Source organism: Carassius carassius, chromosome 48, assembly GCF_963082965.1.
Source record: "Carassius carassius chromosome 48, fCarCar2.1, whole genome shotgun sequence".
Lineage (NCBI taxonomy): Eukaryota > Metazoa > Chordata > Actinopteri > Cypriniformes > Cyprinidae > Carassius > Carassius carassius.
The window spans coordinates 20061434-20087944 of NC_081802.1; the positions used below are offsets into that span (position 1 = coordinate 20061434).

Genomic DNA, 26511 nt, shown 5'->3' on the forward strand with positions numbered 1-26511 from the left:
AGGAACAGTAAAATTCAGTAAAAAACCAGAACAGTGAAGTGCAGATCAGCACAGAACAATTCAGAACAGTTCAGAATAGAACAGTTCTGTAAAGAACAGTTTCAATTTATTCAGTCTGTTCAGTGCTAACAGTTCACTTAAGAACCGTTTAGAAAAGAACAGAATTGAACATTTCAGATAAAAACAGGAACAATCATAGAACAATTTAGACCAGAACAGTCTTGAACTGCATATAACTCTAAATAACGGTTCAGTTCAGTAAAGAATAGAACAGTACTAAACAGTTCAGTGCAGAACACTATAGTGCAGAGATGTTCTGCGCAGAACAGTGCAATTCACTGAAGAAAAGTACCATTCAGAACAATTCAGTAAGGAGCAGAACAGTGAAGTGCAGTTCAGCACAAACAATCCGGAAAAGAACAGTATGGCATAGAACAGTTCAAACGGGAAAAGCAGAGAACGGTTTAAATCAGTAGAGTTTAATCATTTAGTTCAGTGCAGATCAATTAATTCATATAAAGTTCAGAACAGATTAGAACAGTTCAGTGAAGAACAGAATAGCGCACTGCAGTGCAATTCATAAAGAACAGAATAATTGGGCAGTACAGAACAGTTTAGACCAGTAATTCGATAGGTTCAGTTACTAACTGTATATTGCAGTAAAGTACGGTATATTTCAAAATAACTATTAAGAACAGCTCAGTATAGAACAGTATAGCACAGAAAAGTGCAATTCACTAAAGCACATGTCAGAAAATGAAACCACAGAACAGTACAGTAATTCATTCAAATCAATATTCATATTATCAGTATTCATAGCATATCATGGTCACAAATGATCAGTATGTGATCAAAAGTTCAAGTTGCAAAAGAGGGAATGAAAACTACAAATGACCTTTGTTCTGAGAGAAGACTATAAACAGAAGGGCATCGAATCATTTTACAGAGCTGTCAAGTGCTGCTGCAACAACACATTGCCATGGCCACAAAACAGACCCTTCTGATTATTGGAATATTTATTTTAGCAGGATTTGATGGATGTTTCTCCATTACCCCTGGTAAGTGCTATTCCACAGTAAGCAATTATTCTTTTTCTCCCCAAACAAAGAGAATGAAACAATGTTTTTTTTTCTGGAATCAATTTGAAGAAGAGGAGCAGAAGCCAAACTTTTGGTATGTTAAGGGTAAAGAGGCTCTTCATACATCCCTCTCCATGAAGCCCAACCTGCACCGTGCTAAAAATCTCATTCTCTTCCTCGGAGATGGTGAGTTAAATAAATACTGACACTTTTTAATTTTTTCTTGTTTTTGTATTGTTCTATTTTATAATCCATCATGTATATAATCTTGCACCCTGCACAATTGTAGCCACAAATTAGCATTCTAGGCATTTCTAGATTCGGGGATTTGGTCCAAATTTATTTGCCATTACAATAAATCTTAAATAAATAAAATTGATGAAGTTCTTGCGGTGTCTGATTTTTGGATTGCAGTTCTGCAATGTAAAAGTTCTGCAATTTTCACATGAAGAACAATAACTATAAAGATAAATATAACGCTAAAGACTAAAGCATCCAGACTAACAAACTATCATATTTGTGCATGCCATAATTATGTTGTCTGCAACTTTAAAAACTCAAGCTCTTTAAAGTCAGGTGGAGTCTGATGGCTGTCAATGTTTTTATCATTCATCATCTGGAATAAAATACATTTTCTGAGTGATTCCAACAATAGTTTGTATTGTTAACTAGAGCTACAACTATTAAAAATTGTGCTCCATAACTGAAATAAATTGTAAATAAAATTATTAGATTAATTATAATTAATTTATTCATTTACACACACTAAAAATTAAAAAAATAAACTGTTATAACACTGTTATAAAGGTGACACATTGTTATTACATATTACACTAGTCACCAAAGTCCTAATAAACATATCACCAAAAGATTAGATTAGATAATCAGATCATTTGCTGCAGTATCGCTTAATTAGTAACTAAATTATTAAAACTAATATATTGACTGTTATCAAACTTAATAGATAATACCAAAAGGATACTGTATTTGATACAGATAAAATTGATAACATTACGGCATGGACTAAGATCACCAATAAATCATAAATTACTCATGCAATTAGTTATATGTGGAAACTGCCATCAAAATTGTAATCGCTCTAAAGATACAAACTATGGAAGCACGTTTCCACCAAAGAATAAAAAATAAAAATGTGATTTCAACATTTTATCTCACAACTCTGACTTTTATTCTCACAACTGTGAGTTTGTTTTAGATTTACGTGATATAAACTCACAATTCTGACTTTTTTCTGATGATTTTGTGATATAAGTTCACAATTATTAGTTATAAATTCACAATTTAGTTTTTTGTTTCTCTTAAATTTTCGAGTTTATATCTCCCAATTCTGACTTTATTATTATTATTATTATTATTATTATTATTTGCAATTCTGACTTCTATCTCACAGTTCTGACTTTAACTCAGAATTGCATGATATAAATGAGCAATTCTGACATTTTGTTCAGATTTACTTGATATAAACTCACAATTGCCTGTAACAAAAGTCAGAACTGTAATATGTAAAATTCTGATAAATAAAGCTGCAATTGTGAGATATTAACTCACAATTGTGACTTTTTTGTTTGTGAGTTTATATCTTGCTATTCTGACTTTTTTAACATGCAGTTTATATTATGCAATTCTCAGAAAAAAAAACTCATAATTGCAAGATGAAAAGTTGCAGTTATCTTTTTGATTTTTTTTTTTTAATTCATTGGCAGAAACATGCTTCCATAGCAACCTCAAGGACATACTGATAAAAAAAATTATGAATAAATACATGTCTTTTGTGCCTTAAAGTTGTGAAATGTGTTCTTTTTGACATGCAATAAGGCATGGGAATCAGCACTGTGACCGCAGCAAGAATTTTGAAAGGACAGATGGAAGGGAAGACAGGAGAGGAGAGCATCCTAGCCATGGACACATTCCCTTATCTCGCTCTCTCCAAGGTGCAGAAAACTCACTGGCTAGATTGATAATCGACTGACAGATCTGAATGCTCCACCCCAAAATGAAAATGTTGTCATTAATCACTAACCCCCATGTCGTTCCAAACCCGTAAATGTTTAGTTTGTGTTTGGAACACAATTTACGGTATTTTGGATGAATTTAAGATATTTTGGAGGCTTGTGACTGTCCCACAGACTGCCAAATAAAATGTATCTTCTGTGTCAGATGCGCCACAAGGATACACAGCTTTCTATCAAATCAAAGCATAACTACACATAGAAACCTTATCTTTGTGGCGCGGCTGACACAGAAGATCGTACGCTGCCTGCGTGATGTGGAGAGAGACAAACTGTTGAATAAAGTCGTTATTTTTGTTTTCTTCTCATACAAAACGTATTCTCATCGCTTCATAACATTACGGTTGACCTTGAAAGTGTATTATACTTTGCAGTCAATGGGACAGTCACAAACCTCCCGGTTTTCATCCAAAATATGTTAAATTGTGTTCCGAAGATGAAGGAAGCTTTTACGGGATTGGAAGGACATGGGGGTAAATGATTAATGACAAAAAAAAATATATTTTGGGGTGGAGTATCTCTTTAATAATAATACTGTGCTTGTTTCTGTTCCTGTGTAGACCTACAATGTCGATCAGCAGATGCCTGACAGCGCAGCAACAGCCACTGCATATCTCTGCGGTGTGAAGGCAAACTATGGCACTCTGGGCCTCAGTGCAGCTGCCCGCCGCAAAGACTGCAGCTCCGTTAAAGGCAATGAGGTCAAATCAATTCTGCATCAGGCAAAGATGGCAGGTAATGGCAAGGAAGACTAAATACCAGGACAGTCAACCCATTAACACTCAGAGTTAAGCAGATGTTCAGTTTAGAGTTACCTCGCATATAACGCATTTCTTTTGATATGTGAAATGTAATCTGCAAAGATGATTTCAAACCTGCTAAATTAGGGATGGGTGGGTACATATGAAATACACATCTATTTGAGTAAAAAACAAACTTGTGACTATATCTCACAACTCATAATTTCAACTTCAATTCTCATAATTCTTACAACCGTGACTTTATTTCTTTATATTTCACAATGTGACGTTATGTAATCATGATTATTTCTCATCTATACAATTTTGACTTCATTTCTTTCCATCACGACTTCATCGCAATTACAACTTTGTTTCACACATTCTGAACCTTATGTTGTTTTTTCAGCTTTTTTCATGTAATTTGGAACTTTCATAATTATCATAATTTATTAGTTCAACTTTATTTCTAATAACGACTTTGAACTAGTGACTCATTTTCAAACAGTTTGACAGAACAGTTTGGACATCACTACCCTTTGTACTTTATTTATAACTTTTAATGGGTTGAGGCTGATCTAATCTTTGACAATGCTACACTGTTGAAGGCAGTATAAGTTATGTAATTTGCTAATAATAATTACCTTGGACTGGCTTTATATATTCCAGGGAAGTCTGTTGGCGTAGTGAGCACGGCACGTGTCCAGCATGCATCACCTGCCGCCAGTTACTCCCACACCCCTGAAAGAGAATGGTACAGCGATAAAGAGCTGCCCTCTGAAGCCGTCGCAGGCGGATGCAAGGACATTGCGTACCAACTCGTCTATAATACCGATATAAACGTAAGATCCTAAACTGGTAAACTTCGCACAGCATTGAACTATAGATAATAAGTTGCTGACTACAGTCTCGCTTGTGAAATCCCTCTATCATTTTATTATAGGTTATTTTAGGTGGTGGCAGGCAGTACATGTTTCCCAAGGAAGTGCCCGATCCTGAATATTCCACATTTTTCGGGAGCCGACAGGACAACGTAAACCTTGTTGACGAGTGGTTAAGAAGCAGAAATGTAAGGCAAACATCTCCTAAAAACGAAAATTCTGTCATCATTTGTTCACCCTCATGAAGTTACAAAACTAAATTCTGGAAGACAAAATGAGATGTTTAGAAGAATGTCCTGGTTGCTCTTTTCCATTCAGTGGAACAAGGAATTATTTTGTAAAAATTCAAGTCAATATTTATGCATATCTTGCACCATTTGTAAATCTCAATCATGCATGTACTCAATTTGTCACAAGAGCCAACCTAAGTCATGATTGATGTGACACTTTAATGCATGACTTGAGCTATCCATTCCCGTTCATTCCATTGGAAGTTTTGGTTGGTTCACATATTGGCTAACATCTCCATTTGTGTTCTGTGGAGAAAGAAAGTCTTTAGAACAACATAAGGATGAGTCAATGTTGGACCAGCTATAACTAACACCAAACAACCATTTTTTTTTTTTTAGAATGCCAAATATGTGTGGAATAAAAAAGATTTTGATGCTGTCAAAGAGCACAACACTGATTACTTGATGGGTAAGGCTGCCTCCTCCTACATTTTAAGTCAGTTATTCTCAATGTGCTCTAATGCTGTTGTTTTAATTGTTGTGCTCAGGGCTTTTTGAGCCAAAGGATACCAGGTATGAGCTGGAACGCGATCCTTCAATGGACCCATCATTGACTGAGATGGTGGAAAAAGCCATCAAGATTCTTAGCAGAAACCCGAAAGGATTCTACCTCTTTGTTGAAGATAAGCTGATTATGTATTGTTTCCATTCTGTAGCCCATACGATGTGTTGAGTGTACTTATGTTTGTGTGTTTTCTGTTCTGTAAGTGGGCGAATAGATCATGGGCATCACGCAGGGCAGGCCAAGTACGCTTTGACGGAGGCTGTGGAGTTTGACAGGGCCATTGCTCGGGCGGCTGAGCTGACGAGTGAACTCGACACTTTGTCCGTGGTCACTGCTGACCATTCCCATGTGTTTTCATTCGGTGGCTACTCTTACAGGGGCAATCCTGTGCTAGGTACGCAAACACGAAGTTCATCCATGAGCTGCTGAAAACCAAACTTACTGCACATGGCTTAAATAGATAGTTTAAAAAAAAACAACTGAAATTCGTTCAGCATTTACTCAAACTTTTGTCATTTTAAACTTGTAACACTTGTAAGATATTTAAAAAAAAAAAAAAGTCTTGTTTAAACAATGAAAGCCGATTAGGATGAAATGTTTTGTTGTTTTGAATGTTACTGACCTTCGCTGTGTTGACAAAAACATGAAACATTCTTCAAAATATCTTCTTTTGTGTTCTTCAGAAGAAAGAAAGTCGTACTGGTTTGCAACAACATGATGGGGTTTTGAATGAGCCATTATTTCCGCTTAGGCCTCGAAATATTTGCCCAGTATAAATATGTGTTTCTCAGCGAGAACCGATTTGATGGTATTAGGGGATTAAGAATGACTTGTTTACCTTTTCGTCTTTAGGAGTTTCTTATTCAAAAGGCGAGGATGGTAAGAGCTTTACTACTGCACTTTACGGGAACGGTCCAGGATACCAGATTGCGAATGGAACTCGTCCTGACGTGAATGCGGGGATCTCAAGTAAGTTTTATGAGTTTAATTGTCATTCCCTCAGGTGCAGAAGAGCATTTTTAAGTGCATGGCACAGCTCTGTGTTTTGGCAATACAGACGCCCCATCTTGTGTCCATGCGTGTTACTGCAGGAAAATCAAACGAAACTCTTTTCTCTCACATTAAAAGAATATAGCTAATTAGTTGTATATTCACGGTGCCTTTAATATTTTTGAAACTCCTTAAATGTGAAAATATGTTGAAATCTTTGTTTTTGTGTCTCAGAAAAGTCAGAGTTTGTTACAATGATAATTTTTGTAAAAAAAAATATATATTATTAATTTTATTAACTTTTTTGGGGGGGGGGGGGTATTATTTGAATTATTAAAGCTGAGTTAATTAAAAACTGTATAATGTAATTGATTCCTGTTCTTCACAGGCAGTGATGAATATCTTCAGCAGGCTGCTGTACCTCTAGATTCAGAGACTCATGGTTCAGAGGATGTCGCTATTTTCGCCAAAGGCCCGATGGCCCACCTCTTCCACGGAGTCCAAGAGCAAAGCTACATTCCTCATGCTATGGCTTACGCTGCCTGTCTTGAGCCCTACACTGACTGTCTGCTAGAAGACTATGGCGTTTGCACTCGGTTCAGCCTCATGGTTCTTATGCTGAGCTTGCTGTCCTCGCTCACATTCCTGATATAATGTGACTAAAGTGGGTGGGGTGTGTAATTTACATTTGCATCCCAATTAATTTGCTCATTTAACTGCAACATTTTGACAACCAACAGAAAAGCAGGATAACTTCTGCATTGGATCTGTGTCTGCAATTAATGTTGGTTGAGATATAATTTAAATCCTCTGTGAGGACATGAATAAGTGGTGGAAAAGGGTTGATTAATGTATGCCAATAAAATCTACAAATCCAATAAGCTGTGCTTACATTTACATTGTACTCATGTTTCTTTAGTTATCCTAAAAACAATGAACACATGGCAATGTAAATGTATTTTATATCTAAGAAATAAATGAATTTAGTCTAATGTGTGGACTAAATTTATGTTTAAAATATTTTTCTTCAAAATGCTGACTATTATGATGCATTATGAATATTGTGGATATTGGGAATAGTGTGATCAACTGGTGTCATCTTCAGGTAAAAGACAATAAGTAGCTTAGTTTAAAACATACCAACTGTTGTTGCTATTGTTTCAAATGAGTAAGTCGTGTAAATGCCTTAAATGTATTGTGAAATGTGATTATTTTAAACAGTAATTAAATACATGTTGTTTGTACATGGAAGATGACTTACCTTGTAAGTTAATACTTGAAACCGAAAAACATTCAAAGAAAGAATAAACCTCATTCCACCTTCATCCATCCTGTATTTCATGGCTACTTTTAAAACAAATCTGTTGGATTAATGAATTCATTTAAATTAAAATACATTTTAATTTGAAGGAAAATTAAAGGGATAGTTCACCCAAATATTCAAATTAGCACATGATGTACAAATTAATACATGATGTATCTGATGTTTCTCTTTCAGACGAATCCAATCGCAGTTATATAAAAATATCCTGGCTCTTCCAATCTGTGTAATGGCAGAGAATGGTGCCCCTGTTTTTACAGCCTAAAAAACTGCATCCATCCATCATAAAACTACTCCACACAGCTCTAGGGTGTTAATAAAGGCCTTCTTAAGCGAAACAATGCATTAGTGTTTCAAAAATATAGATTTAAAAAAAAAATATATATATATATATATATATATATATATATATATATATATATGAACTGTAATCTCCAGCTTCTGATCGCTCAAAGCAGGCACATTCATGACAAGGCGTTCGAACATATGACGTGGATGTAGCAGAAGGTGCAATGTAAGAAAAATGTAGTCTCGCGAGAGTAAGCCCAGGGGAGAAGAATGGAGTCAATTTTGTTTACAGCACACAGAAACCATGTAAAGAAGAACTATACCTTTAAAGTGGACATAAAACAGTTTCTGCCAGTCCCATTTTAATCTTGAGTAACTAGAGTAGTATTGCATCCTTAATATCTCCGAAGAGTCTTTCGTTTTATCAGATTTATAAAAGACAGATACTTTTTACGCTTCTCTCCATAAACAGCTGAGCTTCTGGAGGCGTGTCATGGGCGGAGCTAAATAATCTTCTGGGAGAAGTGCCCATACAAGGAATTCCGCCCTTTATGATGTCATACATGGTCAAAAAAAAAAGAGGTTCTGAAGCTTATGAGCCAAGATGGCGGCGAAATTGGAGGAGGTGTTTTTAAGTGTCGTCAGGAAAGTTTGAGGTTGGATGATATTACAACCAAATTAGCTTAAATATTTTAAATAGATGAACACATAAACAAGATTTTTAATGAATTTCTCATTTCGAGCCAAATTTATGGGCTGGACCTTCAGTTGCTACTGAGAATGCAGTAATGCACAAAATTTGGCCACAGTTTGTGAACTTTCTGGTAAATACGACAAAATGTTCCAGAATTTTTTTTTTTTTACTCCAAAGCAATCTGAAAGTTTGCCTTTGACCATACATCACTGAATTAACTGCTCACCACGAGGCATTGAAAGTCATGTCTGCTGAGATTCAAGATCTTAAACAGATGAAAACAACATTAAAAGAAGAAGTGGTACAGTTGGAGGTGGACACTGATGCTGTACGGGGTACAAGAAAAGGATGGAGAAGACATCTGTGGTGTTGTGATCAGTATCCTGGGCCATGTGGTACCTGGCATCGGTGACAGGATGGAGGAAGCAGTGGATATCGCCCATCATCTCGGCCCACAGAAAAAGGATGGTACATGCAGATTTATAATTATCTAAATTTAAGGGGCAAATTCCTGAGGTAATAATTTCTAGTGAAGGCAGATGGATCATTATGTCACTAAAGCAAGACAACTCTATCTTTATTATCTGCAACTTATATGGCTGTAATTCTCTTTCTGCCAACAAAATATTATTTTCTCAGTAATTTGACAGAAATGCATAATACTCAGGATCTTTCTAATTAATGAATGTTTAGATGACACACTGGACAGATTTCCTCCTAGAAGCAATTGGAGCTCTCCACACTAATTCTAATATTGTTTTATTAATATGTTCTTCTCTCTCCCTCACAGATCCTTGGTGTTTTTTTCATCCTGACACACAGGACTTGGTCCAATAGTAAAATCTCCTTAAGATCTAGAATTGATTGTTTTTTAGTTTCTTCTTCAGCTATTTGTTAAAGATGTATCTCATTCGTTTGCCCCCCTCTCTGGTCATAAACAAATTATTTTAAAATTAGGTTGTAATGATGAGAGTCTAAAGTTACAAGTTACAGCTTATTGGAAACTGAAGAATTCTCTCTTAAATAATAACATCTTCAATGACTATATTAAAAATGTATTTAAGTAGATATTTTCTGGTAAAAGTCATAATGGATAGTGAGACAAAGGGATTTTTTAAATACAGGGTCAGACAAATAGCTATGAAGAGAAATAAAGATTTAAAAATAACAACAACAAAAAATAAATAAATAACTGAATAAATTAAAAAAATATTAATAGTAGGTCATTTGTCACACGAAGAAAAGCTACAATTAAGGGAATTACATTTCCAAATTAATCAGGTGTAGAGCCAAATGGCTGGAGGAGGTAAAAGGGTGAATTCTAGTTATTCTTTTGCATTGGAGAAAATAATTTTTTTCTAAATTTTTTGACTGCTCTTGATATCAATGAGGTCAATTGCACAGATCTCTACTTTTGTCACAAAAATGCACTACACTTCTGCATTTGATACACATAACTGCGACGGTTTTGTCAAGAAAGTGCAAACTCATGTTCCAATTATTGATACTGACCTTAAAGGTCATATGATGTTACTAAAAAGAACATAATTTTGTGTATTTGGTGTAATGAAATGTATTCATGTGGTTTAAGGTTAAAAAAAAAAAACATTATTTTCCAAATAGTGTACATTATTGTGACCTCTATGCCCCACCTTTTGAAATGCATTGTTTTTTTAAAAGGCTCATCAGTCTGAAAAACGAGGTGTGCTCTGATTCGCCAGCTATCCAGTGCATTGTGATTGGCCAAATATTTCAAGCTTTTGATGGAAATGTTGCACCCCTTAACATATACTGTTCTGGCTTGTCCCGGTCAGAACACCCACATGACAGGACAAAAACATTAAAACACATTACAAAGGGGGCATTTGTGGCATCCAGTGGGGACATCATTTCTGATTATAATTACATACACGGTCTTTATACGTGTTGCATATCTCGCCGCGTAAACATAAAACCATGTCTGCATTTATGATCGGAGAAACAACAAACAACAAGTGCAAAGAGAAAGGAATGGCCTGCGCCTTGAGTGAGCGGCAGGCAGTGGCTATAACGAGGAATGGCCAGGGGATTCGACGAAGGAATTTGAACATTTGGGCGGTGTTTGGCAAATCTTCCCACATAGTGATGTAGACATGTGGGGGCGTGTTTAAATGAGCCGTTTTAGGGGGGCGTGGATGAATCTTAACTTTAATAAAGAATATCTCTTTGAGATTTTAGTCTTTGCAACATTACAGATCTTCTTTATGCACCAAGAGCTTGTAACACTCAATCATATGACTCCTTTAAAGACTTCTGTGATTTTATTTTGACCAGTGAGGATGTTCGAATTGATCTTCATTCCATAAATAAAAGGTAAAACTCCAGGTAGTGATGGATTAACTATTGAGTTTTATACATTCATTTATAAGAATTAATTGAACATCATTAGCTTTGTATGTATAATGAATGTATTATTCTGAAGGATATGACACCATTAATGAAAAAAGGTATTATCCAAACCGGTCAAAGACACTCTTTTAATAGATATTTGACGTCCAACTACACTCCTGACTGTTGATTATAAAATTTTAGCCTTGGTATTTGCTAATAGATAAAAAAAGGTCAAACTTAAACATGTAACGAGTGGGAATAAGTGTGGCCCCTTTAAGAGCTGCGCGCTCCCTGTAAAACGGTCTGCACTATGTGTGATAATATATACAACCGCGACTCGAATCCCCCATGTATGCGGGTAATTTCTGTTTGGAAATCATTTTGTTTTAATCTTGTTTGTTTGTTTTGGTAACGCTGTGGACGGTGGAACATGGGACGGACAATTGCCCGAGTTCGATTGGAGAAATAAAACGCGAGTCTTTGTTAAATCTCAATCGCCTCCATGAGTCTGTCTGGCCTAATAACTTTGTGAGCTATCCATATTTTTTTTCCCTCCTCCTGACACAACGCGTTACAAACAGTTGGTTGCTGAGACACAATCCAGTTTTGTAAAATGTTGGCACATCTGTAACAATGTAAGACTTGTTTTAGACTTTAAAATATGCAGATTTTGTACATTTAAAAGTTGATTCTTTTCCTTTTACAAAACATTTGACACCCTTGAGCATGGATTTCTTTTGCAGACTCTCAAGCTATTTGGTTTTGGTTATTTCTTCTTTTTTTTCTTTTTTTAATCTACTTTAAATCTTTATTGTTGTGGTCTACTTTAAATCTTTATTGTCACTTTAAATTGTTTATTGTTACAATAGCGCCAAAATATTTTCAACACATCACCATCAACACGCGTGGTGATTATCCACTGGACCACTGTTACTCTCCTTTCCGGGATGCCTACAAATCCCTCCCCCGCCCACCTTTCGGCAAATCGGATCACTCTTCCATTCTGCTGCTGCCTGCTTATAGGCAGAAACTGAAATGGGAATCACCCGCCCTAAGGACAATCCAATGATGGTCGGACTAATCAGACGCTTTACTACAGGACTGTTTTGATCACATGGACTGGGACATGTTCCGGGCAGCGTCTGATGACGACATAGCTCCTCTATTCAGAAACTGTAACGTGTTTCATCAGGAAGTCTGTACAAGATGTAGTGCCGACAAAAACAATCCGCATCTACCACAACCAAAAACCGTGGATTAATAGCGATGTTCGAGCAGCCTTGTCAGTGCGGACATCTTCTTTTAAATCCAGGGAACACTGATGATTGCAAACAAGCCAGTTATGATCTCAGAAAATCCATCAAAGCCACAAAAAGACAATATAAAACAAAGTTGAAGAACAATTCAACACCAACGATGCAAGAAGCATGTGGCAGGGCATTAATAACATCACAGACTTTAAAGGGAATAAACCAGCTCCTGTGAACATCGCCGCCTCTCTACCGGATGAGCTAAATAACTTTTATGCACGTTTTGAGGCTCACAGCCCCGCCCACACAGAGAGTGCTCCCGCAGCTGCTGCAGATGAAGTCAAGTCAAGTCAAGGCAAGTCACATTTATTTATATAGCGCTTTAAACAAAATACATTGCATCAAAGCAACTGAACAACATTCATTAGGAAAACAGTGTCAATAATGCAAAAATTATAGTTAAAGGCAGTTCATCATTGGATTCAGTTATGTCATCTCTGTTCAGTTAAATAGTGTCTGTGCATTTATTTGCAATCAAGTCAACGATATCGCTGTAGATGAAGTGTCCCCAACTAAGCAAGCCAGAGGCGACAGCGGCAAGGAACTGAAACTCCATCGGTGACAGAATGGAGAAAAAAACCTTGGGAGAAACCAGGCTCAGTTGGGGGGCCAGTTCTCCTCTGACCAGACGAAACCAGTAGTTCAATTCCAGGCTGCAGCAAAGTCAGATTGTGCAGAAGAATCATCTGTTTCCTGTGGTCTTGTCCTGGTGCTCCTCTGAGACAAGGCCTTTACAGGGGATCTGTATCTGGGGCTCTAGTTGTCCTGGTCTCCGCTGTCTTTCAGGGATGTAGAGGTCCTTTCTAGGTGCTGATCTACCATCTGGCCTGGATACGTACTGGATCCAGGTGACTGCAGTGATCTTCTGATCTGGACACAGACTGGATCTGGTGGCCACGGTGACCTCGGAACAAGAGAGAAACAGACAAATATTAGCGTAGATGCATTCTTCTAATGATGTAGCAAGTACATAGGGTGTTATGGGAAGTGTTTCCGGTTCCGGTTTACCTAATTAATGCAGCCTAAAAATCCTTTACTGGATTTGGATATTAAAAGCATATTTGTATGTTATGTGTATGCCAGGTTAAAGAGATGGGTCTTTAATCTAGATTTAAACTGCAAGAGTGTGTCTGCCTCCCGAACAATGTTAGGTAGTTTATTCCAGAGTTTAGGCACCAAATAGGAAAAGGATCTGCCGCCCGCAGTTGATTTTGATATTCTAGGTATTATCAAATTGCCTGAGTTTTGAGAACGTAGCGGACGTAGAGGATTATAATGTAAAAGGAGCTCATTCAAATACTGAGGTGCTAAACCATTCAGGGCTTTATAAGTAATAAGCAATATTTTAAAATCTATACGATGCTTGATAGGGAGCCAGTGCAGTGTTGACAGGACCGGGCTAATATGGTCATACTTCCTGGTTCTAGTAAGAACTCTTGCTGCTGCATTTTGGACTAGCTGTAGTTTGTTTACTAAGCGTGCAGAACAACCACCCAATAAAGCAATACAATAATCTAACCTTGTGGTCATAAAAGCATGGATTAACATTTCTACATTTGACATTGAGAGCATAGGCCGTAATTTAGATATATTTTTGAGATGGAAAAAATGTAGTTTTACAAATGCTAGAAACGTGGCTTTCTAAGGAAAGATTGCGATCAAATAGCACACCTAGGTTCCTAACTGATGACGAAGAATTGACAGAGCAACCATCAAGTCTTAGACAGTGTTCTAGGTTATTACAAGCAGAGTTTTTAGGTCCTATAATAAACACCTCTGTTTTTTCAGAATGTAGCAGTAAGAAATTACTCTTCATCCAGTTTTTTATATCGACTATGCAATCCATTAGTTTTTCAAATTGGTGTGTTTCACCGGGCTGCGAAGAAATATAGAGCTGAGTATCATCAGCATAACAGTGAAAGCTAACACCATGTTTCCTGATGATATCTCCCAAGGGTAACATATAAAGCGTGAAGAGTAGCGGCCCTAGTACTGAGCCTTGAGGTACTCCATACTGCACTTGTGATCGATAGGATACATCTTCATTCACTGCTACGAACTGATGGCGGTCATATAAGTACGATTTAAACCATGCTAATGCACTTCCACTGATGCCAACAAAGTGTTCAAGTCTATGCAAAAGAATGTTGTGGTCAATTGTGTCAAACGCAGCGCTAAGATCCAATAAAACTAATAGAGAGATACACCCACGATCAGATGATAAGAGCAGATCATTTGTAACTTTAAGGAGAGCAGTCTCAGTACTATGATACGGTCTAAATCCTGACTGGAAATCCTCACATATACCATTTTTCTCTAAGAAGGAATATAATTGTGAGGATACCACCTTTTCTAGTATCTTGGACAGAAAAGGGAGATTCGAGATTGGTCTATAATTAACTAGTTCTTTGGGGTCAAGTTGTGGTTTTTTGATGAGAGGCTTAATAACAGCCAGTTTGAAGGTTTTGGGGACATATCCTAATGACAATGAGGAATTAATAATAGTCAGGAGAGGATCTATGACTTTTGGAAGCACCTCTTTTAGGAGCTTAGATGGTATAGGGTCTAACATACATGTAGTTGGTTTAGATGATTTAACAAATTTATACAATTCTTCCTCTCCTATAGTAGAGAATGAGTGGAACTGTTCCTCAGCGGGTCTATAGTGCACTGTCTAATGTGATACTGTAGCTGACGGCTGAATGGTTGCAATTTTATCTCTAATAGTATCGATTTTAGAATGAAAGTAGTTCATAAAGTCATTACTGCTGTGGTGTTGGGAAATGTCAACACTTGTTGAGGCTTTATTTTTCGTTAATTTAGCCACTGTATTGAATAAATACCTGAGGTTATGTTTGTTTTCTTCTAAAAGAGAAAAAAAAGTAATCGGACCTGGCAGTTTTTAATGCTTTTCTGTAGGATATGTTACTTTCCCGCCAAGCAATACGAAATACCTCTAGTTTTGTTTTCCTCCAGCTGCGCTCCATTTTTCGGGCTACTCTCTTTAGGGTGCGAGTATGCTCATTATACCATGGTGTCAAACTGTTTTCCTTAACCTTCCTTAAGCGTAAAGGAGCAACTTTATTTAAAGTGCTAGAAAAGAGAGAGTCCATAGTTTCTGTTACATCATCAAGTTGTTCTAAGGTTTCGGATATACTAAGGAATTTGGTTACATCAGGAATATAACTAAAAAAAGCAGTCTTTTGTGTTAGAAGTGATGGTTCTTCCATACTTGTAACAAGAAGTAGAATTTACAATTTTGGCTATATGAAGTTTGCACAGAACTAAACAATGATCTGAGATATCATCACTTGGCTGAATAATTTCAACACCATCAACATCAATTCCATGTGACAGTATTACATCTAGAGTATGATTTCGACAATGAGTAGGTCCTGAAACGTGTTGTCTAACCCCAGTAGAGTTCAGAATGTCTATAAATGCTGATCCCAATGCATCTTTTTCATTATCAACATGGATATTAAAATCACCAACTATTAAAACTTTATCTGCAGCCAGAACTAACTCGGATGTAAAATCACCAAACTCTTTAATAAAGTCTGTATGGTGCCCTGGTGGCTTGTATACAGTAGCCAGTACAAACATAACAGGGGATTTATCATTAACATTTGTTTCTCTGGATAATGTTATATGAAGCACCATTACTTCAAACAAGTTATACTTGAAGCCTGCCCTCTGAGAAATCCTGAAAACGTTGTTATAAATTGAAGCAACACCTCCACTTTTGCCTTTTAGACGCGGCTCATGTTTATAACAGTAATCTTGGGGGGTGGACTCATTTAAAATAATGAAATCATCAGGTTTTAGCCAGGTTTCTGTCAAACAGAGTACATCTATATTATGATCAGTGATCATATTATTTACAAAAAGTGTTTTCGTAGAAAGGGATCTGATATTCAATAAGCCAAGCTTTATCATTTGTTTATCCATATTGCTTCTGTTTTTTATTTGTTGAACCTCAATTAAATTGTTAATCTTAACTTGGTTTGGACGTTTTTTGTTTTTTTCTAGTTCGTAACTGACCTCTGTGACGGGAGGCAGCTAGCAGACGGTAGGTTTAGCCAGTCTGTCTGCTTCCTGACCTGGGCCCCAGTTAGTCAAGTATAAACACTAAGACTATTTGCCATATTTCTAGAGAGAAGAGTGGCGCCACCCCATGAAGACCATCTCTTTTAAACAGGTCAGGTCTGCCCCAAAAGCTCGTCCAATTGTCTATGAAACCTATGTTATTCTGTGGGCACCACTTAGACATCCAGCCATTGAGTGATGACAATCTGCTATGCATCTCATCACCACGGTAACCAGGGAGGGGACCAGAGCATATTACAGTGTCTGACATCGTGCTTGCAAGTTCACACACCTCTTTAATGTTATTTTTAGTGATCTCCGACTGGCGAAGTCGAACATCATTAGCGCCGGCATGAATAACAATCTTACTGTATTTACGTTTAGCATTAGCCAGCACTTTTAAATTTGCCAAGATGTCAGGTGCTCTGGCTCCCGGTAAACATTTGACTATGGTGGCTGGTGTCTCTATATTCACGTTCCGTACAATAGAATCACCAATAACTAGAGCACTTTCATCAGGTTTCTCAGTGGGTGCATAACTGAGTGGGGAGAACCTGTTTAATGTTTTGATCGGAACAGAAGAGCGGTGTTTTACCCACGACTACGCTGCCTCACCGTCACCCAGTTGCCCTGCTGCAGGGGCTCTGTTTCCGGAACCGAACAATGTACAGGAATCCCTGAGCTAGATGCATCCAAAGCCATATCTAGAGCCCTAACATTCTTACTGTCCTCAATTAAAGTTTGGATGCGTGTCTCTAATTCTGAAATCTTCTCTGTCAGCCTAACTATTTCCCTGCATTTATCACATGTGAATCCCTCATCAGCGACAGAGATAGATAAACTGTACATGTGGCAATAGGTGCAAGTAACAATGACAGGAGAAGCCATTACACACCGTGCTTGATGAAATATTCTTCTTACTGCGGTTGTTTGATGAACTTGTAAAAAACTGGAGCGAGAAAAGAAAACAGCGATAGGTTCGAATGAAAACGCTAATGACAAGCTAACGAGTGCTAACGCATCTGGTGATTCTTTGAAGACAAGGTGAGCTGGATACAAGATCGTGAGGTCAATTCCTATAGGAGGCTTGACCAATTCCTGTTGGAGGCTTGAGGACGTGAGTGCGCTCTCCCTCTCTGTTGCGGATGTAACCCGATCCTTCCGACAGGTAAATATCCGTAAGGATGCGGGTCCCAATGGCATCTCAGGCCCTGTGCTCCGACCATGTGCATTCCAACTGGCCGGTGTTTTCACAGACATTTTCAACCTCTCCCTCTGTCTGCACTGTGCTGCCTGCCTCATTGGACCTGCTACAATTTGCATATCGAAGCAATTGTTCTACAGACGATGCTATTGCTTTCACCCTACACACTGCTCTCTCCCACCAGGAAAATAAGAACACCTATGTGAGAAGCTGTTTGTGGACTACAGCTCAGCATTTAACACCATAGTGCCTGCTACACTTGTTGCGAAGCGCCAGACTCTGGGACTAAACAGATCTCTGTGCAGCTGGATCCCGGACTTCCTGACAGGCAGAAGTCACCTACTGCCTCCTCAGGGCTGTGTCCTCAGCCCACTCCTGTACTCCCTGTACACACATGACTGTACAGCCACGCACAGCTCCAACGTCATCGTCAAATTTGCTGATGACACAACGGCGATAGGCTTGAACACCAACAATGATGAGACGGCCTACAGAGAGGAGGTGAGCACCCTGACTAAATGGTGTCAGGAGAACCACCTCTCACTCAACATCGACAAGACCAAGGAGCTGGTGGTGGATTTCATGAGACAGAGAAGAGAACACACACCCATCACCATCGACAAGACACCTGTGGAGCGGTTAAGCAGCTTCAAGTTCTTCGGCGTTAACATCAGTGAGGATCTCACCATGTCTACACACACTGATGCAGTGCTGAAGAAGGCACATCAGCGCATCTTCTTCCTGAGACGGCTGAGGAAATTTGGAATGAGCCCCAGCATCCTCAGAACATTCTACACATGCACTATAGAGAGCATCCTGACGGGCTGCATCACTGCCTGGTTTGGAAACTGCCCCGCTGACAATCGTAAAGCTCTGAAAAGTGTCGTGCGAACTGCCTGCCACATTGTTGGAGGTGAGCTTCCCTCCCTCCAGGACATCTACACCAGGCGGTGCATAAGGAAAGTCCGGAGGATCATCAGTGACTCCAGCCACCCATCCCACAGACTGCTCTCTCTGTTGCCCTCAGGAAGACGTCTCCGCAGCATCCGATCCCGCACTAGCAGACTGAGGGATAGCTTTTTTCCTCAGGCTATCAGACTTATGAACAGTCAGAACTAATACACCCTACAGCACCCTACAGCATACTCCCACAATATGGCATGCCACACACTGCACTTTAACTCCAACAGTTCAACACTGGACTACACATACACACTGCATTTAATACAATACCCTACCCTTTACCGCTGGATACCATCCAGTGCACATACATGACATTTCTGTTTCCAGTTCACTAACACTCTGTTGCACCTTAGCATATTTTTATGCTTATATATGTTTACATAATGTAGAACGTGTACATTCTGTGTTTAGTGTATAATGTATAGTGCTAACTGTATGTATGTACATATTGTGTATAATTTGTAGTGTTAACTGTATGTATGTACATATTCTGTATAATGTGTAGTGTTAACTGTAAGTATGTACATATTCTGTATAATGTGTAGTGTTAACTGTAAGTATGTACATATTCTGTATAATGTGTAGTGTAAACTGTAAGTATGTCTAATAGTACAGTGTGTGTACTGACTGTATGTGCATATTGCACATTTTCACCAGTTGAAGTCTGTATGGTTATATGTTAATTGTTTCTGCAATTTCTGGAGCAAGCTCAAAAGAATTTCACTCACCAAGGCACATGTGCATCTTTCATTTAAATCTAGCGGATGCAGCCCAACCCCAGGATGTGGGGGGAGCGAGTGCCGCAATTCCTCTGGACCAGTAGTCATGCCGACGGCTCCTGCTCCAAGAGATGCTAACATCACCTGTACAGACATGGCTGGCAGGCTGTTTCGTGCACCGTGAATGGCCTGCGGGGGCTCCAGAAGCGGAGGTGAAAATCAATGGCCACCTGTTTCCAGCTCTACTCAGGCATTGCCGTCAGCCTTGTTCAGTCCCGCGTCCTTGAACCCTGCGGAGAAACCAAAGCTTCCCTCCCGATCACTTGTTTGCACGGAAACAGGCGAAATGTAACGGCCCGGAAAGAGAGACTATATCGGCTGGCCCTGGATCTTGGCCGATAGAAGTGGGAGTAATGAAAGGACCTACAATCAATATTAATTTATTGGCATAACCTGAGAGAACTCTGACCCCTGGTGATGACCTAGACCTCCAGGTTGGGAAACATTTCTGAATCAAACCAAATAATCCTTTATCTTCAGACCATTTCAGGTATAGTCTACATGCCTTACAGCATCAGTGGTCTCTTATGAGCAACTATTGCATGACTGTTCACTGTGAAAAGCTGTCAGTGGTGCTGTGTCGGGGGTCTCTGCCATCCTCTCTGAAAACCCTCAGCCTACGTTTCCACCAACTTGAGAGAAGAACAATGACATAACTACATAGCCAGCCCACAAACAAGCATAATTCAACAAGATCGTTATGGTTTAATGGACTAAAGGTCTTCTGGCCTTGAAATTGCTGTTAAAGGGTGCTCTTCAACAACATACTTACATTAGGCGTATTCATGTAACATGCATAGATTTATGTACCATGCATCCAGACATGAAGTACTGCTAGTTTTCTGATGAAAAGCAACAGGAATTATTGTTACCTAAGAATATGTTTTTTTTTCTTCTTCTTTTTTCTGCTCAAATTCCTGTCAGGCCAGTAGTTCGTAATGCCACTTTTTGAATAGAAACACTACATGCCTGCACTTATACCTATAGACTGAACAAGTAATAAATATGCACACCAGCACTTTGGTGTTTTCAAAAGTTTATGTTTTCAGGTCCCCAAAATGCAATTTTAGAGTAAATGAACGGCCAAACATCACAAAAAGTTTTCAGTTTTTTTTTTTGTTGTTGTTAAAAACAAACTCATGTGAACGTTCCCCCAGATGTAAGATTTTTACAGACAAGCTAAAGAAAAACTGACAAAAGTTGCCATTATTGGTAGGCTACTAGGCTACTAGCAAAATATTATCTTACATTAATTATGACAGCTGGGTTAATAAACAAAAAAAACATTTAGCATATCTTATCAAAATGAGGTTCTGGCGTGACACTCATGCTTGGGACTTCACCGTGAGATTGATGCTGAAAGCGTGAGTGTCACGCCAGATGCGTGAGAGTTGAACTTGGCAACCCTGTTTATAGTGATTTGTCTATTGAAAGTTGTTGGCATGTTGTTAAATTACAGTACAATCCATTGAAGGCACTGTTTTCAGCCGTCAAATATTACATATAGCGCTGTGTGTGTTTGTGTGTGTGCAAAGCCCCAACAAACATGGCGACTTCTGCTTGACACATTAAGAGTTATGTTTCTATAGCAACGCTGCAACTCTCGCGATAACAGAGAGTGCGAGACTGACTGCAGCGCTCTGTTTCCTTTCGCCGCTGTAAATGGGCAAGTGCGCGAGCTCCGGCAGAATTCAAGTCATCAACGGTCACAAACTTAAATGACAAACAGCGTACAACTCTCATTTGTACATCGGCGGTTAATAAATTAAGGCAGGCTGTTGTTTCTGAAGCGCCTCGGCGTGGTTTGGTGTTTAGTTTGAGGCGTAAACTGTAAAAGAGGAGTTGTGGGTGGGTTTGGTGGTTATGGCAGCACCGCGACCCATTAAAGGGATCCTGAAGAACAAATCCAGTATCAAAGCCCGACCCAAGGAACCAGTCCAGGACACTTCCGAACCAGGAGCCCCTATAAACTCCGAAGACGACCAGCAGTGAGTAACCAGTCTTTAAACCATGTTAAATGAGTCCGACAGCGCGTCTATCACCGTAAGAGCTGTCAATCAAACTGCTCTGATGGTGACCGTGACCTGAACTAGTGCCCTCAACCAGTCCTGGGGTTCAGTTTAACTGGTCCCAGTTACATCACTAGTGACCTGAACTAGTGCACTCAGCCATTCCTGGGGTTCAGTTTAACTGGTCCCAGTTACATCACTAGTGACCTGAACTAGTGCACTCAGCCATTCCTGGGGTTCAGTTTAACTGGTCCCAGTTACATCACTAGTGACCTGAACTAGTGCACTCAGCCATTCCTGGGGTTCAGTTTAACTGGTCCCAGTTACATCACTAGTGACCTGAACTAGTGCACTCAGCCATTCCTGGGGTTCAGTTTAACTGGTCCCAGTTACATCACTAGTGACCTGAACTAGTGCACTCAGCCATTCCTGGGGTTCAGTTTAACTGGTCCCAGTTACATCACTAGTGACCTGAACTAGTGCACTCAGCCATTCCTGGGGTTCAGTTTAACTGGTCCCAGTTACATCACTAGTGACCTGAACTAGTGCACTCAACCAGTCCTGGGGTTCAGTTTAACTGGTCCCAGTTACATCACTAGTGACCTGAACTAGTGCACTCAACCAGTCCTGGGGTTCAGTTTAACTGGTCCCAGTTACATCACTAGTGACCTGAACTAGTGCACTCAGCCATTCCTGGGGTTCAGTTTAACTGGTCCCAGTTAATGTTACATCACTAGTGACCTGAACTAGTGCACTCAGCCATTCCTGGGGTTCAGTTTAACTGGTCCCAGTTACATCACTAGTGACCTGAACTAGTGCACTCAGCCATTCCTGGGGTTCAGTTTAACTGGTCCCAGTTACATCACTAGTGACCTGAACTAGTGCACTCAGCCATTCCTGGGGTTCAGTTTAACTGGTCCCAGTTACATCACTAGTGACCTGAACTAGTGCACTCAGCCATTCCTGGGGTTCAGTTTAACTGGTCCCAGTTACATCACTAGTGACCTGAACTAGTGCACTCAGCCATTCCTGGGGTTCAGTTTAACTGGTCCCAGTTAATGTTACATCACTAGTGACCTGAACTAGTGCACTCAGCCATTCCTGGGGTTCAGTTTAACTGGTCCCAGTTAATGTTACATCACTAGTGACCTGAACTAGTGCACTCAGCCATTCCTGGGGTTCAGTTTAACTGGTCCCAGTTACATCACTAGTGACCTGAACTAGTGCACTCAACCAGTCCTGGGGTTCAGTTTAACTGGTCCCAGTTACATCACTAGTGACCTGAACTAGTGCACTCAGCCATTCCTGGGGTTCAGTTTAACTGGTCCCAGTTAATGTTACATCACTAGTGACCTGAACTAGTGCACTCAGCCATTCCTGGGGTTCAGTTTAACTGGTCCCAGTTACATCACTAGTGACCTGAACTAGTGCACTCAGCCATTCCTGGGGTTCAGTTTAACTGGTCCCAGTTAATGTTACATCACTAGTGACCTGAACTAGTGCACTCAACCAGTCCTGGGGTTCAGTTTAACTGGTCCCAGTTACATCACTAGTGACCTGAACTAGTGCACTCAGCCATTCCTGGGGTTCAGTTTAACTGGTCCCAGTTAATGTTACATCACTAGTGACCTGAACTAGTGCACTCAGCCAGTCCCGGGGTTCAGTTGAACTGGTCCCAGTTATCTCACTGGGATAGTAGCCTAGACTGCTAGTAGACTAGCCACTGACCTCCTGCTAAACGAGCACAAATCCAGCAACCTCTTCTTTACTAAGCAGCTGTTCTCTGATCAGTCTTGGATCATGTTATTTAAACGTTCTATTAATAACATTATTATATGCAGTCATTCAAATTAAATACAAATGGGACATTTGGATGGTAAAACCAATTCCTGTATGTTAAAATATGAGAAAACGGAGAATATAAAAATACAAACATTAAGAATGCTTACAAAAATATATCGGTGATATAGAATAAGTGACTAGAATAACACTGGTTCTAAATATAGGTTTATTTTTGTGTTAATTGACCCTCCTTTCTTTTAGTTTTATGTTCAAATGACATTCCTCCGATGATATTTTAAAGGTTTCTTCAAAATTATATTCAAAGTAAATATCAAAATATTAACCATTTTCATGTTTTGGTTTGACTGAACCAATTTAACATGTCAACATAAACAGTGAGATAACACCTGTGCTGTCTCTCTGGCTATCACAAAACTCAGTCTCTGCAGATTTGTTAAATCAGAAGAGTGGTTTTCTGCCTGAAAGGCGACACGTGTATAAACTGATCTCATTCATTGTGACATTCACTCGTCCAGAGACACTCTTAGGAGTCGTGGATGTGTGTCCTGGAGGTCGGAGAATATGTCTCATGTCAAGGATTTCGACTGAAATGATGACAATCCTATTTCCTGTCCACCTGGTTTTAAGCAATATTCATCACATATTGATTTGTGCTTTCAGGTTTGGAACAAGATTTTTCAGAAACCTCATTAAAGGAAGTCCTAAACCTCCTTGTAATGGAGAGCTTGTGTTTTCAGTATGACGCTCGTCAATGTATGTAGGTGTTGTTTTTGGCTTGCCGGCTTCCTCTGCCTCCTCTTCCTCTCTCACCAGAAGACATTGTTCTTGAATCCAGCTCTCCCACTCCTAGAAAAATAGGACACACAGAATGACACTTATTACTGAATTTCTGTCCTGTGAGACAGCTTAGCCAACTGCACTGACACTTAATGAGTCCCTATTAAAACTTGAATCTATTAATGCACCTAACCACTAGATAACCAAAGTATTGTTGAGTGTACTATAGGCTAATATTACAATATTTCTCATCTCATAACAAACATTGGGTCTCATTCACTAAGCATGCTTGCACACAAATTTGTGTGTACGCAAGTGAAATTCATTTAAAATATAATCAAATGTAATATGACCTTACATTCTTTTATGTATTTTAATAAGTACAGGTCAGATTAAGAATATTGTTTCATTTTCACATAAATATATCTGTTGCTCTGCCCCAGAAACTGCTGTTTGCAGCCATATTAATGAATAGAAAATGGAAAAGAAAACAAGTAGATAGAATACAATAGAAAAAAGAATAGAGAACTCAAGTGTTAGAGGTAGATCTGTGCCATTAACTGTTTTGATGTGACTCACAAAATGGGACGTGCTTGATTTTTTTTAATGTTTATTAGGTTTTTATTTTTAGAAAGAGAACTCACATGTCAAATGCTAATGTCAACACTCAAAAATTTGACAATGTGGTACTTATGTAAATGCTTCATCTTTATGTCATAAGTGAACATATACCGTTAAGAATGAAAATACTGTACATGTTTAACCTTAAACTGTATCTGTGCAGCTCTTAAAGTGACAGCAGCCTAATGTTCCTGCTGCTGACTGAGTGCTTCATGTTAACCAAACAACAAAGGCAAAGAGAAACCACTCACTGCTCTTGACTGAAGGACTTCTGTAGCTTTAATGAGAACCAAAGCAATTTTAATTCTTACAGTGAAGGCTGTGCTGTTTTATTTGTGTAGTAGGCTGTTAGCTGAAAACTTTAGACTTGCTTAACCAACTTAGGATTCCTGTAAAATTACACCTAATTGTATCTAGGGATGGGTACCGAAACCTGGTATTAAAATGGCCCCGGGGCTAAATTATGAATGACCGTAGTATCAGTAAGAGCTGACGCTATCAGTTCTGCTTTCGGTACTGGAGGGGAAAAAAATTTATGTACTATGTATTTTTGCTTAATAATGTTATCGTGCACATTTTATCTCATCAAACATTTCTAATGTGCGATCATATTAAGACGTTTGTCTGTGAGATCTGCGAGATCTCTCATGCGCGCCGCGGAGGCTGTCTGTCAGTCACACAAACACACCACAACGAGCGCGGCGCAAGCACAGACATAACAGTATGAAAACTCCCGCTTAATAATAAAGAGTGACGATGGCAAAGAGATTTTCTTAATAATGTTATCCTGCACATTTTATCTTACCAAACATTTCTAATTTGCGATATTAAGACGTTTGTCTGTGAAATCTGCGATATCTCATGCGCGCCGCGGAGGCTGTCAGTCACACACACACACAACAAGAACGAGCGCGGCGCACGCACACGCATAAAGGGCTGTTCACATATCGCGTCTTTTGCGCGCTCAAGTTCGTTATTTCAAATGTAGGCGTGCGGTATGCGCGCTCATAACGGAAGTGACGCGGTCGCGACGCGCACGCGGTGCGACGAGCTCGTTTTTCCAGGCGCGTTCAAAGAGTGACGATGGCGGAGACAGCAAAATGTTCCAAAGTGTGGTTATACTTCACTAGAGTTGATGCAGACAACGCTGCTTGTCATAAGTGCACATTTTTGCATGTAAGGGCGGAAACACAAGCAATCTGTCAAAGCATCTTTCAAAAGTGCATTATGTGCAGACAGAGAAATGCAAAGTTTTCGACTGCCTAACACAACACAAAGTACCGATAAGAATACCGTTAAAGTACCGGACCGTTAAGCAGTATCGGTAAGAGTAGTAATACCGTTAAAACCTTAACGATACCCATTCCTAATTCTATCACAGAATGATAACAGGTTAAAAAATTTAAAGCATTGTTTGTTTCATTTGTATCTTTTTTTTTCTATTGTATCTGTCCTTTACAATTTAGATTTTTATTGTGGTACTGACGGTTTAATTATTTTCCAATAATTTTAAGGACTTTGAGTTACCCTAGTATTGTGCTGTGGTGTTGAGAATTGTGAAAAATGCAAGGTATCTAAAATGTAGAATTCATAGCAACCTTATTTATTTATACAGAAATGTATATTTGATATATATTGCTATCTTTAAATCACTAATAAAAAGTTTTGTTCATATAGCCCACTCATACTTGTTAAATAATCGTGATTATAATATTGTTTGTAAGTTTTATTATTATTATTATTTTACATTTTGTATTTTGTTTTTATAATA

The 26511-nt window shown here is 38.9% G+C and overlaps 2 protein-coding genes across 2 annotated transcripts in view; both read left to right on the forward strand.

Moving 5' to 3' along the window:
- Positions 1-956: 956 nt before the first annotated feature.
- Positions 957-7828, forward strand: LOC132131236 (intestinal-type alkaline phosphatase-like). Its single transcript, XM_059543257.1, has 11 exons — positions 957-1058; positions 1149-1265; positions 2916-3031; positions 3670-3844; positions 4516-4688; positions 4790-4915; positions 5357-5426; positions 5506-5640; positions 5725-5916; positions 6375-6491; positions 6901-7828. The coding sequence occupies exons 1-11, from the start codon at positions 980-982 to the stop codon at positions 7164-7166; spliced, it is 1566 nt and encodes a 521-aa protein (XP_059399240.1). The 5' UTR covers positions 957-979; the 3' UTR covers positions 7167-7828.
- A 13312-nt stretch (positions 7829-21140) lies between these two features.
- Positions 21141-26511, forward strand: part of ppp1r2 (protein phosphatase 1, regulatory (inhibitor) subunit 2) — a 12656-nt gene continuing 7285 nt past the window's right edge. Inside the window, exon 1 of the mRNA XM_059543966.1 lies at positions 21141-21518. Within this exon, the coding sequence (XP_059399949.1) occupies positions 21394-21518 (125 nt within the window). The 5' untranslated portion in view covers positions 21141-21393. The remainder of the gene's footprint in view (positions 21519-26511) is intronic.